Source organism: Lipophrys pholis (genome assembly GCF_963383615.2).
Source record: "Lipophrys pholis genome assembly, chromosome: 23".
NCBI classification, from domain to species: domain Eukaryota; kingdom Metazoa; phylum Chordata; class Actinopteri; order Blenniiformes; family Blenniidae; genus Lipophrys; species Lipophrys pholis.
The window spans coordinates 7,889,497-7,907,460 of NC_137645.1; the positions used below are offsets into that span (position 1 = coordinate 7,889,497).

Sequence of the window (17,964 nt, forward strand, 5' to 3'; positions counted from 1 at the left end):
CCAGGGCAGTTTACGATAGAAAACGTCGTGTTACTGATGGTGTTTTCTCCACCATAGAGCAAGGCCGTCCCTGGGAAAAACCAACAAACAAACAAGCCCATCATTTATATTGCAACATATGTTGCTCCATAGCCTGTAAATAATTAACAGATAATTGATGGACCCTGTAACTCCCTGACAACAAGCAAGATGGCCACTCTTCTATTTACCCCTCGGGACGCCGAGTCCATGATTTCTACAAAGACTCACCGATTCCGATTAATCAGACTCCGACACGTTTCTGGCATTTTTCACAACGAGGTCAGCCTCAAAAAGTGCCGCTGTGTTTGAGGTTGTTTTTTATTCTCGTCTTCGCTCCGTACCGGGAGGGTTTTTTTTTTGTCAGGATTGTACTTGCGTTTACACAAAACGGTTTTCAAGTGAGGCGCAGTTTCCGTGCGCGTTTCCAAGGCAACAGTGCCGGGAGTCCTGAAAAACGCAACTTTTTGAAAACGGTCCGACTCTGCATCCGCGTAAATGGGAAAATGCAACTTTTTGAAAACAGTCCAACTCCGTCTCCATGGAAATGAGGAAAATGCGACTTTTTGAAAGCGCAACTTTTTGAAAATGCCCCGACTGCATCCGTGTAAATGGGGGAAATGCAACTTTTTAGAAAACAGTCCAACTCCATGGAAATGAGGAAAACGTGACTTTTAGAAAACACTCCGACTCTGTATCCGTGTAAATGGGAAAAATTATACTTTTGAAAACGTTCCTTCTCCTTGAAGACAGTGGGGGAAAACATAACTTTTCGAAAATTCTTTGACTCCGTCTCCATGGTAATGTGGAAAAAGCTACTTTTTTGAAAACCTTCCAATTCCATCTCCATGGAAACGGGGAAAATGCGCAACTGTTTGAAAACCTTCCAACTCTGTCTCGGTGGAAAACGCAATTTTTTAAAAAAAAAAAAAACGCTCTAACTCAGTCTCTTTGGAAACGGGGAAAACATTCCTACTCCATCTCCATCGAAATGAGGGAAACAAAACTTTTTGAAAATTGCTTCCCAAAGGAGAGCTTTTTGGAAAATGCTCCAACTCAGATGCAATGTCGACGTGGAAAAATGCCGCTTTTTGAAAATGATCCGACTCTTGTGTCCTTGAAAACATTAAAAACGCAACTTTTTGAAATGGCTTCCGAAGTAGAGCTCTTTGGAAACGCTCCGACGAGGTATCCATGTAGGCGGCGATAAAACGCAACTTTTTGAAATCAATCCGACTCCATAGCCGTGCAGACTGCGGGAAAACACAACTTTTGGGAAAATGCTCCGTCTCCATGGAAACAAGGATAGCCAAACTTTTTGAAAACCTTCCGACTGTTCACTGTGTGCGTGTGTGCTTTTATTACTGAAACAACAGCGCCAACTCGTGGCCTGGCACGCCAACTACACCAACTTCCGCGTTTGCGTGTAAATCCTTTTCGATTTGTTGCCGTTGAGTCGCGAAACTTTTCTGAAATAATGCGTTTTCACTTGAAACGTCGCGGAAACTCACGGTGATCCGGTTGGTGTTTCCTCTCACAGTTTTCCAAAAGAGAAAGACAAGAGAAGAAGAAAGAAATGCCAACGAGCAGGAGATATATTGAATCAATCTTTATTTATAATAAATTAAAAATATACTTTTGACAGATTCATGTAAGAAACATGAGGAACGGTATTTTCTATGATATAAAGCTTTGGGTGTGGTTTTTCAAAAGAATTCCGAGACGGTCGGCAATGACTCAGCAAAGAATGGCGGGGAGGGAAACGGGTGTGGGAAGTGGCGCTCCTTCCCCGGAAAGCATGCAGAAAAAGAAAGAAAGAAAGAAAGAAAGAAAGAAGTGAGAGAAATGCCGGGCGGAGGATCGACTTGGCTCAGTAATATTCCCGGTAGAAAAGAGAAGGTGACGCCGACTCGGCGTCGGCAGCACTGGTTTCAGTTCGTTCGGGGAGGAAGAGGAAGTCACTGGCTGCTTGCTTTTGCTTTTTTTTGTCTTTTGTCCCCCCCCCCCCCGTCACCGAGTGGCGAAAGGGAAAGTAGGGATTCGCGAGGACAATCTCCTCGTCGCCACCTAGAGGTTTCACATGGGAACTGAAGCGTTTTACGCGAGGAGACGGGCCACTGAGTAGAACACGTGAGAGGAAAACGAAAAAAAACAAAAAAACAAAAAAACAGTGTCAACAAACACTTGGAAAAAAAAAATAAAAATCCCGTAAGTCGAAAAAGTACAGTTACATAAAGCAAATATGTACGCCGCTTCCCCCCCCCCCTCTTTCTTTTCTTGTACAAGTTATTATAAGCAGGACAAAAAAGAAAACAGCAGATAGACCCGATAGAAATCCAAAGCATCGCCTCCTTATTTACAAATTAAACCACGTCGGCCATTTTTCACTGCTTTTTTTTTTTTTTTTTTTTGTTTGTTTTCTATATATATATATAAAAATACTATTCACATTTTGTTTGTAGTGTGTTAGATAAATTCTGAGGAGTCCCCGTAAGATTCTGTACAAGGTTTAACCGATAATTTAGACACAATTAAAAAAAAAAAAAAAAAAAAAAAAATCCATTTAATAAGTGATGGTTTGTGCAATTTAAACGACATAAAAAATGGCGAAAAATACAAGTCTGTTAAATACAGTAGCTAACATAACAATGGAGGGGGAAAAAAAAAAATCTGTATTAAAAAGACTATATGGGGATACTAGACACACACACACGCCCACACACACACACACACACACACAATAACTGATTCCCAGTTTGTGCTACTAAACTCTGTAAAAAATACGCGGTTGATTCGTCCCTCGTTTCATTTGAATATATAGTGAAGAGCTATAAAGGGCCTCGGAAACACTCAGGATGGGTACCATGCAGCGGAATATTTACTGTACAACAGATTGTACGGTGGAAGGATTCACTCCAGCACGTGGCGAACATGCCTTTTTTGCACCTTGGCTTTGCAGGGAAATAAAAATCTTTTTAAAAAAATAAAACGACCAAAGAAATGTGTGGAAAAGGTCCGTCTAAACACCAGGGAGTGTTTAAATCTGAGGCGGATAGCAGCAGGTAACGCAGCCCTGAACGCCCCGGGGCGGACTGAGTTGGGAACCACGGATGTGAAAATGCGACTTTTTGAAACACGTCGGACGCCGTTTCCCCTGGAAACCGGGGGGGGGGGGGGGGGGGGGGGAACGCAACTTTGTGAAAACGCTTTGACCCCGGTCTGTGTGTAAACGGGGAGAAAAAAAAAGACGGATCTTTTTGTGGGAATGAGAGAAAATACAACTTTCTGAAAACTCTCCATCGCCGTGGAAATGGGGAAAACGCAACTTTTTGAAAATGCTCAGGCTCCATGGAAACGCGGGCGAAATGTGGCTTTCTGAAAACGCTCTGACTTGGTCTACGTGTAAACGAGGATAATAAAAATCCAACTTTTTGAAAATGCTAAGTCTCAAGTGGGAACTCGAGAAAAAACCACTTTCTGAAAATGCTCCGTCTCTTTGGAAACCGGACAAAACGGAACTTTCTGAACACTCTCCATGTCTGTGGAAATGGAGGGGCAAACACAACTTTTTGAAAATGCTCTGACTTAGTCTACATCTAACGACGAGGGGGGGGGGAAATGCTCTGATTCAGGTGGAGGAAAACGCAACTTTTCTAAAATCCTGCGAACGCTCATGTGCACCATGGCCATAGTATATAATTCTTCTGCACATGCTCAGTAGATGAACAATAACGACAATGGCGACCTCTCGAAATGCAATTTGTTAATAATAACGATCAGATCTCTCCCATCGTTGATGTTTATAGCGTGTTGTTCTCTGCGCGCATGTGGGTGTGGTTTCATTACAAAAACAACCAACAGTGCCCACTAGTGGCATGGACATGCTCACTACATTGTTTTCAGCGTCTCTGCCGTTTCCGTGGATACGGAGATCGATGGAAATTGGGGCTGATGCCCGTGGGACACTAATCTCATTGAATATCATTTTTATGTTGTCATGATTGATCATTTACTTCAAATCACGGAGAAAAAAAAAAACGCTTCCACAAATACAAAAAGCATGTTTTGAAGAAGTTTTGTGAACACTCGAGGCCGTTCGTCTCATAACGCCAATCAACTCATCGGTTTAAATCCATATCGTCTCTCCTCCTTTTCCCGAAACCCTAGATCCGGCAGTTTGCTTCCATCGCTCAGTATAAAGAAGCTCAAAATAAATATTTCACCTTGATAATAAATGCCGTCTCCATTTCCCTGACTCTCTAAAAGGGACTACAAAATACTCCGTGGTCAATTAATGATGAGCTCATCAAAGCGAGCGATCGCGAATCCGGTTCGAGGTTGACAAAAAATGTCGGGGAAACGAGGACGTTCGGTCAAGAAACGCCGGTAAAAGAAAAAAGAGGAAAAAAAAAAAAGAAAAAAAAGAAAGTCTTGTGTCCGTCGTACCTTTTCGGGACGTATGAAGCTTTTTTGCTCTGAAAAGCGGTGGGTTACCCGGCAGATAAACAAGTTGAATATTTCAGTCACGAAGAGCGGAAATCCTCCCTTCTACCCTGCAACTTTGATCAAAGTGCTCCACGGGGAGGACGAAACATATTCGGCTTTACGCTCGCAGCAACACTCTCTCACACGCACACACACTCCAACACACCGGAGGGATACCCAACGCCTTGGAAGGAGTGATGAACCGCTACCGGAACGCCGACAAGGCAATATTTACGCAAATAAAAGACGTCGGCGTTGTCGACGTTCCGGGGAACAAGATGTTCATCCGACTGAGATGCGATTCTCGCGAGGACCTCTGAGAAAACCCCGTTTTCATCTCAACAAAGAGCTCCGTTGATTATTATTTTTTTTTTTCTTACGTACGGCTCGGCAGAGGGAATAATGGCGGGAACGCCAGTCGCTTTTTTAGCGTCGCCACCGAGGGTTCGCCGCTAGTCGCCGAAGAAGCGGCGCGACAATCCGTCGCGGTTAAGCAACGACGGACTCTCTTTATGGATTGAGATAGGAGGAGGAGCTACTTGTGCTCAGTCGTATTCAGTATCGGGTCGTTTACTTTTGTCCGATAGGCGTGAGATTGGCCGGGCCCAATCACCGGGAGAGTGCCGGAGACAGGTCACCGTCGTCCGTGGTCTTACGGCTTCTTCAACGCACCGCCGACGTGTTTCGACTGGATTCTGGCGTCTTTGTCAAAAGTGGCGTCCAGTGACGGTGGATGACGCCTTGACCCAGCTGATATATAGACGATGCTTGACATTTCTGACGAAGACGGCCGCGTCCAGTCGAAGCATGTCAAAGGTACGTTGCGAAAACCGACTCGCCAAGAGGTACTTCAACAAAATAAAGGCTAATCAACCTCATTTGATTCGTCTTTTTTGCGAACAGCAGACATGTACGACGTAGAGTAAACCAAACCCAATCAATCCGATTAAAAAAAAAAAAAAGAAGATATTGTTCAAATAATTGACTCGTCAAAAGTCATTTTCAAGAAGTTTCCGTCCCGTTTAATGAGGTACTTGCGGAGTCACCGGAAAAATAGCTGTCATTATTTGTAAGGAAACAATTACCGGTGACGGCGGCGTTGCGAAGAGGGTCAAATAATCTAAGAGCTGTCGAGATCGTCGGACACCTGAAATGAGTTCTGTCAAGATCGTTCTACCTGAAATTACCATGCAGATAAACGCGGAGTCGTTGGGTTCAAAGTACTCTCTTCGAAGTTAATACTTGGGAATCTGGTTACTAAAGACTGAAATGTTAATAAGAGAACGGGTCCGGATTAATGGTTTGATGAGGGAATTGATCATTCCGGTATTTAATTCTATCTGTATACCATCAACGATGTGATTGGTGGATGAGCTTTCAGTCACTGGTATCATTCCATACTATGAAGATAAAGTATTGTGCTGTACCTGGGTATTATTGCTGTATGAAAATTAGCCAATGGACTGATTGGAACAGGATTTTTGGCAAAATTTGTCAGTATCTCACTGTGAATTTTGCCGAATTTGAAGCGCATGAGGCAAATTTGTACGTACAACGATAAAAGCCTAACTTAGAAAATTTCCGATGGAATTTTACGTGGGCGGCTGCACCTTGCTCCCCTCCATTTAGTTTTTTTCAACAAAATCTCCTCCGCTTTGAAGAGCAAATTTTTTTTTTTTTCTTTCAATTTTTATTGAAAGGGTTCGTCGAATCGTTAACAAAAGCCATAGCAGACTATTCCCAACTATATTATTTTTTTAAGTACGTGCTCCCAATTTCACCAAAATGTCATCCGTTTGGAATGGCAAATTTTTCACAATATTTTTTTTTGCAATTTTTGCGGAAACGGATTGCCGCATCGTTAAAAAAAAAGTCAAAGCACACTATTCCCGACTGTTCGACACATTTTGGTGTGTCGCTTGTGTATGCGCTTCCATTTTCAACAAAAATCTACTTTAAATGACAAGTTTTTTTTTGCATCGGAACTCTTAAAGAGACAGGCGCACATAATAAACCCCGCAGGTTCACAGCCAGATTGGCGATTTTGGAACCGAATGCTTAACATTTCTGCCATTTTATGGTAATTCCATCACGAGGTTGGTACCCAAAAAAAATGTGACACTGATGTGAAAAAGGCTTGTAGCTTTAAACAATCAGTCACCATTCGCTGACAGCTGGAACAGCCAAAGTCAAACTGGCAGCACTTGCCGCTAACTCGATGTTAAAAGTCACTCTAATGAGAAAAACTTGATCTTTGTGGGTAATTATTTGTCAAATAAATCACGGCTGCGAGCTTGTCAGACGTGCGACAGGCTCCTGATTTACAAGTTGGCCCCAGTGAATCGAGGACAAATTACAAAGCGCACAAGCTGCGGCGGGAAAAAAAACGGCTTTTTATCAGCGTGACGAGAGAGAAAAACAACGGCTTCCTGTTCACGTCAATAATAGTATTCTGGATGAAATGCTCAGGTGAGTATCGGCGCGGCCACAAATCTGTACTTGACGCAAGCCGGTGGAGTACGAATCGGACAAAAAAAGAAAACCCTGATGTCGAATGATGCGTCGACAGATTTGGTGCGGTTGTGCTCAGCGAGCTCATTTACTCGACCGGTTGATTACCGGTGAAGGGTCTTTAGCAGTCGACCCCATCGACACCATCGGATTTATTTTAATTTTTTTCCCCCGGATATATCCCTCTGGCTTCAAGCTGGCTTTCTAATACACAAAGACAAACACACACATACACACACACACACACACATAAAAAGTATTCTGTTTTACTGTGCTCTGCTGGTGCTGTCTGGTTCATTCCTTGAGGTCTTCATTAGCTCGTATGAACTTTGCCTCCACATCGCTATACATTTCTTTTCGCGTTCTGTTTCTGGAGTTTGAGCCGCTTCATCCACGCTCTTCCCCGAGTCACGGTTTCCCGTGACTGCGGTCCGAGTCATGATCGAAAATGGGAATACCAGTGTAAAAAAAAAAACAACAAAACAAACAAAAAAAAATCTCCTTATAGCACTGCAATCAGTGTTTTTAAAAAAGAGTATACCGTTTTCTCAGCAGTCCAGGGAAAACAAGGAAACAGCGGTACTTCCAAAGGGAGGTTTAAAAAGTCCACGGTTGAACTACAAACCGTAGTTCTGGCCATCACAGTATCACAGTTACAGTAGGAAGATGAGTTTTTTTTTTGTTGTTGTTGTTGTTGTTGTCAATGGCAACACATGAAAGATGATTGATGAGCGCTCCGTCTCCTCCCGACTAACTCTTCGGTCCTCCACGATTTGCTCCTCACTCACCCACAAAACCGGGAAACCCTCGGCAATTTAAGAAACTTCTTTGTTCAGTTCTCTTTGCCAGAAACCATAAAATTGTTCATCCTCACACCTCGATGCTGGAAAACAAACAAAAAACCCACAATAATCATAATAATAATAATAATAATAATGGTGATAATAACAGTAGTATTAATAATAAAACATCTTGTTCCTCTCTCAAATCTGACACCGGAGCGGCTGGCAGTGAGTTCAGGTCCCCGAAGTCGGATCCACTGCGTTTCCGTCGTGGCGCGGCGCCATCAGGACGTGTGCCTCGCAGAAATGCCCGTACCCTCCTCCACCTTCTGAGCGACTCGGAGCGCAGTCTCTATCTACAGGTCAGAAAATGGGGTCGAGGTGAGTAACGTGAAGGTGCGGTTTTCTCTCGGCCGGGGTCCACTTCCGTCGGACGTTGCTACAGTCTCCAGTAGATGGCGCGTTGTCTGGGAGGGGGGGTGGGGGGTGGGGGGTGGGGGGTGGGGGGTGGGGGGTGGGGGGGGCTGAAAGTGATGGGGCCGGCTTTGGTTGTGGCCTTCGCTGGAACCGGAGACGATGTCGGAGACGAGATCGGGCAACGCTAGTGGCGCGGGACCGTCTAGACCACAGTGTTCCGCTGCCTGTAGGGTGGAGGGGGCAAGACGGCGCTGGACTTGAGAGAAAACTCCGACATGTACTCGGGGTTTTCGGCCACTGCCGGCCGTATGTGTCCATTCTGCTTATAGAAGAGCATCGAGTTGGCGGAGCCCCCCTGGGCGCCATCGGGGAGCGCTTGATTCGATGACTTGGGAGGCAAGCTGTGCTGCCAGTATTCTGGATTGTCAAAGGTCACCTTCAGCTTCTTCCCGGCAGCTTTACCCGACGTCAGCCCGCCGTGCTTCAGCATGCTCGCCGGGTGCGCGGAGGTGAGGCTCTGGTAGGCCGGCAGGCCTCCGTGGCCGATGGTGGCCGAAGCGGACAGGGCGCCCGACTGGCTCATCTGGGCGGAGGTTCCCGTTTGGCTCTGGTTGACGGCGGGTTGTCCCGCCGGTTTGATGGCGTGGTGGGCGTGGAGGATGTGAGCCGGCGGGCCGTGGTGGCACTGCAGGCCGGACGGAGACGGCTGCGCCGCGGAGAGAGGGTAGTGGGGCAGGCTGGTCTGGATGGTCAGCGGGAGGTGGGAGCCTGAGGTGGTGGCCGGGAGGGAGGAAGGAGGATGGGTGGGCAACGGCAAACCGTTCCTCCTCAGGGCTTCCAGGCCCAGCTCGGCGGGGCTGTGGAAGGTGTTGAGGTAGAGGGGCTCGTTGATGTACTCGTCCTCTCCTTTGGGCTGGCTGTTGGGCGTGCTGTGGTAGCCCGGGTTGTCCAGCGCGTGGATCTCGCCGTTTTTACGCCGCGACACAAACGGATTCTCCTCAATGGGATTGAGATATTCTGCAGCACAGATTGAGGGGAGGGGGGGGGGGGGGGGGGGGGGGGGGAGGACAGGAGGAAGAGACAAGAAAAAAAAGGCCGTTTGTAAGAGCAAAGGACAGAGAATAATCTCAAAATCAAATCAAGGGGCGAGAAAACAGAGGAAGTGAACGTCGAAGAAGAGTAAGGGAAGCGATCGCTCGCTCGCTCACGAGGAGAGGAAATGGAGATGGTGATGATAATGGCGATAATGACTGCCACTCAGGACCAGACGGGCAACTTGCCAGGCGATTCTTTGGCACTGGAAACTCCATCTGCCGCGGGTGAAAATGCCAACAAATGACCCCTCTCCACCGCTTCCAAGATACTCTAATGGCGGGGTGTGAAACCTATTGATTTTGCCCACTCCTCAAGGCTCCTTGACATTGCATCAGATGCATTTTGCTGCGGGGCTTTGTTCTATTTTTTTTTTTTTTTTTTTGGAGCCGCTCAGAAAAATCAAAGATGGTAGTGCGAGAGCCGCGGCCTTGATGGACTGAATTATGATCAAAGGCAAAACATGACTCGGTAAGTCGTCGCTGACACACGCCGCCGTCGGTGGGGAACCCGGCGAGAGTTCTAATCAATGCGATGAAATGAAATGAACAGGCGAAATGAAAGGCCGACTTCACTACAAAAGATCGTATTTACACTGCGAATGAGCAAAGAGATGACGGGGGGGGGGGGGGGGGGGGGGGGAGTAAAGGTGCGGAGAAAGAGAGCCGGTGCCTGTTTTTAGACCTGGAAACGGGCTTTTGTCGGTGGATCCTGTAAAGGCGATGCGGTTCCTCTGTGGCTAATTGCAAAGCGGTGTTTTGCAGATAAGTGAGACATTAATAGTAATGGGAGAAAGTCGAATATAATCCACATCAAAACTGTGGATTAAAAAGGGTAAATTATGGTTCCCTGCAGGGAAGGAGTATTTCTACCTGGTAAGAAGAAAAAAAAAAACTGCTTGTAAGTAAATCAAACTGCAAAGAAGCAGAGCTTAAACCGCCACTTTTTTTTCTTTTTTTTTTAGTCGCACTGATTGAATTGGTTCCGCTTGAAGAATTTGGGCTGAATAGTTTACTTCCAAAGTGAAGATTTGACGTGAAGCGTTTAACGAGAAGGGCCGCGTCGCGCACAGTTTGAGCAATCGAAAGAATAAACATCCACTTCTGTCATGTCACTCTTTCTTGGGTTTTGGTTTCCGCCGCGCGCCGCAGAGCGAACAGGAAGTACTGCAAACAGAGGTCGCCGCGTCGGCTTCCGAGGTGGCGGCGGACAGTGAACGGTCATGACCTCGATTCAGGGGAATGAAGGCGCAAGGTGGAATGAATTTTAATGGTAAAAGTTGGAACTTTGCTGGTAAAATGGGAAGTTCCGGTGGTAAAGGATGGGATATTGTTGGTTAAAGGATGGAATTTTGGTGATAAATGGGGGGATTTTGGTAAAATTCTGCGGGAAATGGTGATAGCATGGTGTTAAAAGGTGGAAATTTAATGGTAAATGGTAACAACTTGTTAGTGAAAGGTGGAATTTTTGTAGTGAACAATGGAAATTGGGTGGGAAACCGCGGGAATCTGGTGGTGAATGGTTGAATATTGGAGGTAAAAGGTGACATCTGCTTGTAAGCGGTGGGATTATAGTGGCAAAAGGCGGAATTGGGAGTGAAATTGTGAAATCTATGTGGTGAAAGGTGGAATATTGTTGGTAAATAATGGAATATTGTTGTTAAAGGTCGAATTTTGGTGGTAAATGGTGGGATTTTGTTGGTACACAGTAGAAGTTTTGTGTTAAATAGTGGAATTTTGTGGAAAATGGTAAAATCATGGCGGTAAAAGGAGGAACTTTAATAGTAAATGATGGAATATTGTTTGTTAAAGGTCAAATTTTGGAGGTAAACGGTGGAATTTTGCTGGTAAAATGTGGGATTCTGTTGGTTTTGGTGTTGTGAGGGGGAATGTCGGTGGTAGAGGATGGAATATTGTTGGTTAAAGGTGGAATTTTGATGATAAATGGGGGGATTTTGGTAAAATTGAGCGGGAAATGGTGATAGCATGGTGTTAAAAGGAGGAAATTTAATGGTAAATGGTAACAACTTGTTAATGAAAGGTGGAATTTTTGTAGTGAACAATGGAAAACCGAGGGAATCTGGTGGTGAATGGTTGAATATTGGAGGTAAAAGGTGACATCTGCTTGTAAACGGTGGGATTATAGTGGCAAAAGGCGGAATTGGGAGTGAAATTGTGAAATCTATGTGGTGAAAGGTGGAATATTGTTGGTAAATAATGGAATATTGTTGTTAAAGGTCGAATTTTGGTGGTAAATGGTGGAATTTTGTTGGTAAACAGTAGAAGTTTTGTGTTAAATAGTGGAATTTTGTGGAAAATGGTAAAATCATGGCGGTAAAAGGAGGAACTTTAATAGTAAATGATGGAAAATTGTTTGTTAAAGGTCAAATTTTGGAGGTAAATGGTGGAATTTTGCTGGTAAAATGTGGGATTCTGTTGGTTTTGGTGTTGTGAGGGGGAATGTCGGTGGTAGAGGATGGAATATTGTTGGTTAAAGGATGGAATTTTGATGATAAATGGGGGGATTTTGGTAAAATTGAGCGGGAAATGGTGATAGCATGGTGTTAAAAGGAGGAAATTTAATGGTAAATGGTAACAACTTGTTAATGAAAGGTGGAATTTTTGTAGTAAACAATGGAAATTGGGTGGGAAATGGTTGAATATTGGAGGTAAAAGGAGAAATCTGCTTGTAAACGGAGGGATTTTAGTGGCAAAAGGCAGAATTGGGAGTGAAATTGTGAAATCTATGTGGTGAAAGGTGGAATCTGATGGTAAATGGTGGAATATTATTTGTTAAAGGTGGAATTTTTTGGGTACACAGTAGAAATTTGGTGTTAAATAGTGGAATTTTTGGGGTACAAGGTGGAATTTCTTTGGTAAATGGTGGAATATTGTTGGTAAATAATAGAATATTGTTGGTAAAAGTCGAATTTTGGTGGTAAATGGTGGAATTTTGTGGAAAATGGTAAAATCATGGCGGTAAAAGGAGGAACATTAATGGTAAATGACGAAATATTGTTTGTTAAAGGTCCAATTCTGGAGGTAAATGGTGGAATTATGTTGGTACACAGTCGAAATTTTGTGTTAAATAGTGGAATTTTGGGGGTAAAAGGTGGAATTTTGTGGAAAACGGAGAAATCATGGTGATAAAAGGAGGAACTTTAATGGTAAATGGTGGAATATTGTCGGTAAAAGATGGAATTTGTGTAATGAACAGTGGAAATCTGGTGGTGAACGGTCCAATATTGGTGGTGAAAGGTGAAAGGCACTTCTAAACAGCGGAATTTTAGTGGCAAAAGGTGGAATTTGGATTGAAATGGTGAAATATATGTGGTGAAAGGTGGAATTTTGTTGGTAAAAATTGATTTTTGGGAGTCGACTGTAGAAATCTGGTGGTAAAGAGTGGTAATCTGGTGGTAAATGGTGGAATTTTGGCAGTAAAAGGTAGAATATGACACAAATGAGACGTCACCCAAATCTTAACCACTGAATCTTTAAAAATACATCATTTAAAATGATGCAAAATAAGTAGAATATTTTCAGATGGCGAGCTTTGGTCACACTTGTATACGCGTGTATACAAGAAAGATAAAACGTTCTAATACTGGGAAACTTTTGCAGATGTAATTATTTCGCATCAAGATATGATTTTGGGAAAAAAAGTTGTTTCCATAGTGGTGACAGGAGCAATAGTTTCTTTACAAATGTAAAAAAAAAAAAGTCTGTTCACTTTACAAAAGTCACGTTTACTTTTATCATTACGTGCATGCACATACATGTATTGTATGAGAATGTTTTCCCTCAATTTCACTCCTTCGGTTTCAACTTCCCCCCGAGGGACTAATGGACATGCTCCAGTCGCCCCACGCCGCGGTACTTTGCTGTTACGAGTACCTGACGAGCTCTTATCCTTCATCGGCGTCATGTATCCGTCCTCGTCGGTGTCCCCTCTGGACGCCCTCTCCCCCAGGAAGATGGTGGGGTCGGCGCTGTACCTCTGGCCGCCGCTGTCCTCCCCCGCCGCCTGGCTCAGGCTCTTCTTGTGCAGGCTTCCGTTGCAGCGCTGCTCCTCCAGGGCCGGGGCCAGACCCGCCGCCGCCTCCTGGTTCAAGCAGGCCTGGGCTCCGGCCAGGGGGCCCTCGGCAGGGCTCGGGCCCCCGTCTCTGTAGCCGAACTGGTTCTGTGGATTAGAGACGGGGAAAAATGTCTCAGGGCTCGAGAGACGATGTCAAGAAACAAGCGGAACAAACGGGAAGAATAAAAAACGAGACGCTCCAATCGAGAGATCATGTGCGTTACATGGCGGTAGGAAGAAGTTTTCTTTTAACAAATCACACAGATTTTTTTATTAATTTACGTCAAAGTTGTTTTACCCTTTAGTCCCAAATAACAAAAACAGCGAGGATTTATTCAGACAGATTGTTTCCCCTCCACCAATCGACAGTGTCCCACGACACCCTGCGCTCACGGCAAATTATTCCATAGTTTTACACCACAGATGGGGATAGAGAAGCTCTTCTGGGTGGTGCTTAAACTCCATCTCTGTGGAAACAGGGGGGGGGGGGGATGCTGCTTTCTAAAAAGTGCTCTGTCTCCGTGGAAATTGGCGGAAACACTACTGTTAGAAAAACAATTCGTTTTCCGTGGGAATGGGGGGAGAGGGGGGACGGACGCTACTTTTTGAAAACTCTTTGTCTCCGCGGACACGAGGAAAATGTCCTTGTTCTCTTGTGCCGCATAAACTTTCAAGAAACGGAAATGCAAAAACGATGCGTTTTCAGTTCCGGTTTCCATGGAAACGGGGGGAACAACTTTTTGAAAATACAAATATTCTGTCTCAATGAAACGTGGGAAAACGCCACTTTTCGAAAAACACTTTGACCTCCATAGAAACGAGGAAAAAACACAGCTATTGGGCAATTTCTGCATAAACGTTTTTCAAAACGGTGCTGAAACCAGAACGCAAAAAAAACGACGCGTTTTCCGCTTGAAACGTTTCCGCGTAAACGAAAAACAAATACCCGAAAATAATACATCGAGTCCGTTCACGCCAGCTTTGTGCCTCCCGAGGCGAGGAAGTAGACTTTCTAACCACTCATGCCGCTACTGACGGGGGGTGGGGGTGGGGGGGGGGGGGGGGGGGGGGGGGGGGGGGGGTGGGGGGAAGTCTCTCGCAGAGTAGAGTTGGTGTTAGTCATCAGCCTGAAGGGACCGCGGAGGGGGCAGCCAGGCGCGGCTCGGATTCAAATACCTGAACCCTCAAAATAAGAACAAAAATAAAAGCCCACAAGAAGAAATACAAAAACATGACACGCGAAGCAAAGGGCTTCTCGCCGTGCTGCGCTGGCTCGCCGCGGGCTATTTAATCCAGGCCAACTCCTCTGCACTCCTGCCAGCTGCTTCGCGCTGCTGCAGCAATTACAGGGAGGAGAGCTACAAAACACAACAAAAAAAAAAAAGAGAGAGAGAGAGAGAGGAAAAAGAAAATGTCCCGGGGTTAGATCTGTCCACCCACTCCCATACACTTCGCTTTCTTTCGCTGCAATCAACTGTTCATCCCTTCTTCAAAGCGAGCGTGAGAGAGGATCGGTACAGGTGGGACGGCGTGGCGCCGGGATACCGAACTTGCTTCGGCGTGAGTCGGCCTGCCGCGGGATTTATGCATCCTTCAGGTCGGGAGGCAACACTTGACTCCGTAGTGACTTTCCAGTCGGCGATGAAGGCGTTTGGCGGTCGGAGGACGGAGGGCCACGGGCGAATGAACGAATGAAAAAAGGTGCATAAGATGCAGAGCCGTGGGCAGGGGACGCGCGGCGCACGCCGCCGAGCCGACGCCGGCAACCGCTCCGCATTAGCAAACAGCTCCCGCGTTCTAAGAGAGCACCTGCTATTTGCTTATGGAGCGCTGAGTAATGAAACCTGGGAACTGGGGACCTGGTGCAGAACGGGTTCCAGGTTTAAGCCACGCACGCTGGGATGGAAATGATGGAGGTGGGCTATTAGTCGGAGGGGAAAATCACCCGTGTATTGAGAGTCCTTCACCACCTTGGGTACTTAGAGAGGACAGCACAGGCAGTTTCTGACCGCTAATGTAACATTAACACTTCATCTTTATACTGTTAAAATCCAATCCGTTCATCCTCAAGCCAAAGGAAGGTGTGTATGTGCACATTGTTAAATAATGGCAATTACATGGTAATAAACGGCGCTATTGCGCAACTGAAACCAGTTCCAGCACCACTAGTAGATCTGCTGATGATCTCCAAAAGTTCTATTCAATTTTATTTCTATTGTGCCAAATGCAACACAGTCATTTCATTTCTAAATGAGCAAGTCGGGGCGACTGTGGAAAGGACAAACTCTTTTAACCATGAAGAAACCCGCAAAGCAGAATCAAGAGGTGGAGACTTTCTGCTGTTCCGGTTGGGGTTAGGGGATAGAAGGAGGGGAAAGGATTGGACCGGTTGTCAGGAGTCAAACCCTGGTTCAGGAAGAGGGTAGGGATACAGACCCTGGTTCAGGTAAAGAGTAGGGATACAGACCCTGGTTCAGGTAAGGAGTAGGGATACAAACCCTGGTTCAAGTAGAAGGTAAGGATACAGACCCTGGTTCAGATAAGTGGTAGGGATACAGACCCTGGTTCAGGTAAGTGGTAGGGATACAGACCCTGGTTCAGGTAAGGGGTAGGGATGCAGACCCTGGTTCAAGTAGAAGGTAAGGATACAGACCCTGGTTCAGATAAGTGGTAGGGATACAGACCCTGTTTCAGATAAGGGGTAGGGATACAGACCCTGGTTCAGGTACGGGTTAGAGATACAGACCCTGGTTCAGATAAGTGGAAGGGATACAGACCCTGGTTCAGATAAGGGGTAGGGATACAGACCCTGGTTCAGATAAGGGGTAGGGATACAGACCCTGGTTCAGGTAAGTGGTAGGGATACAGATCCTGGTTCAGGTAAGGGGTAGGGATACAGATCCTGGTTCAGGTAAGGGGTAGGGATACAGACCCTGGTTCAGGTAAGGGGTAGGGATACAGACCCTGGTTCAGATAAGTGGTAGGGATACAGACCCTGGTTCAGGTAGGGGTGACACAGGTAAAACATGTCCATTACCAAGATATAAAGAATTTCTTGATGTTTCTTCCTCAGATTATTTCCATACCTGCAGCAGGAGTCTTGTGAAAAGCTGCACATTCATGCCCGTAGCAGCAATAACATCTTTATTTACCTGACGGAGGAGGTCATGGCTCATAATAAGATTGTCAGAAGTCTCGCTCAGTGAAATATCGAAGCATCTACAAACAGGTGCCCGTATCGACCGCTGAATTCCTTGAAACGCCACCTCAAAGCATCTGAGCCAGGTATCCATCATTCGAAGACAGCAGAGTTTTTAAATAAACCCCCCCAAAAAAAACAACAACAGCTTACTCTGTTGGAGTCGACTCTGGGCCTGGTTGTGCACGACTGCGAAGCGGCGTTGAAGCCTCGAGGCACCAGGTACTCCTCAGCATCCATCAGGTCGTCGAGGTCCTCCTCGTCCAGCAGGCTCTGGAAGAACTTGCTGTCATTGGGACTGGGGAGCTTCATGCGGTCGTCTCCCTGGATCAAGGACAGACGATGTACTTTCAAGTAACAGACGCCCCGCAAGACGTTCCAAGTGAAAACGCATCGTTTTTTTTGTTTCAGAAAAGTTTTGCTTCTACACGGCTTGAAAGCCTTGTTCGCCTCCACGGAACGGCAGGAACACCGTTGGACCACTGGTGGGCGATGTTGGTTGTTTTGGTCATGACACACATGCTGGCAGAGGTACAATACGCGAAGAACATAAAGAATGGCGAGTTTCGTATGGATAGACGACCAAGTTGGATCGTTATCGCGGTGAGTCAGAGGTTATCAAAACATTGAATTTTTAAAAAAGTTGCATTTTCAAAATGTTGTCTTTCCCTGATTTCCATGGAGACGAAGTGTTGGTCACAGACTCGGAGTGTTTTCAAAAAGTAGCGTTTTCCCTCGTTTCTATGGAGACAAAGTCGGAGTGTTTTTAAAAAGTTGAATCTTTCCTCATTTTCATGGAGACAGAGTAAGAGCATTTTCAAAAAGTTGCATTTCACCCCCGTTTCCACGGAGGCGGAATGTTTTTAAAAGGTTTTATTTTCCCTGGCTTCCATGGAGGCGGAGGCGGAGTCTGAGTTTTTTTTGGTTTTTTTAAATGTACCTTTTCTCTCGTTGCCACTGTGTGTGTTGAAAAGTTGTGTTTTCTCCTGTTTTACAAGTTGACACAGTGGGCGCAGTTTCCAAACATTTTCAGTAGGCCTGAGCCTCGTTGTCGTGGAAACAGACCCCCCCCCCCAAAAAAAAACACACCTGGATGACCAGATATCGCTGGGGGTCGCGGGCCATTCTGCAGAACTCGGCAGCCAACTCCTTGAACTTGGGCCGGCTGTCTGCATCGATCATCCAGCCTGGGGAGGAGAAAGCAAAGTACCCAGAGTGGTGAGGAAGAAGCAGGACAGAGTCAGAGTCTAGAGAAACAAACACACAACTCAGTTCTTAAGTTTCGTAGGTAGTACCTCCGTCACCACCTTCCTGGGTGCTGAGTACATGGATACCAAACGCTTTGTCACGTTAAGATGCAAGAAATGTCAAAAACAATATCGATCA

General features: G+C 45.7%; 1 protein-coding gene across 1 annotated transcript in view; it reads right to left on the reverse strand.

Moving 5' to 3' along the window:
* Nucleotides 1-8,415: 8,415 nt before the first annotated feature.
* The window catches only part of LOC308127674 (receptor tyrosine-protein kinase erbB-4-like), a gene marked incomplete at both ends in the record, with an annotated part of 287,554 nt that continues 278,005 nt past the window's right edge, over nucleotides 8,416-17,964 (reverse strand). Inside the window, 4 exons of the mRNA XM_080492871.1 lie at nucleotides 8,416-9,230; nucleotides 13,199-13,484; nucleotides 16,732-16,902; nucleotides 17,668-17,765. Of these exons, the coding sequence (XP_080348997.1) occupies nucleotides 8,416-9,230; nucleotides 13,199-13,484; nucleotides 16,732-16,902; nucleotides 17,668-17,765 (1,370 nt within the window). The remainder of the gene's footprint in view (nucleotides 9,231-13,198; nucleotides 13,485-16,731; nucleotides 16,903-17,667; nucleotides 17,766-17,964) is intronic.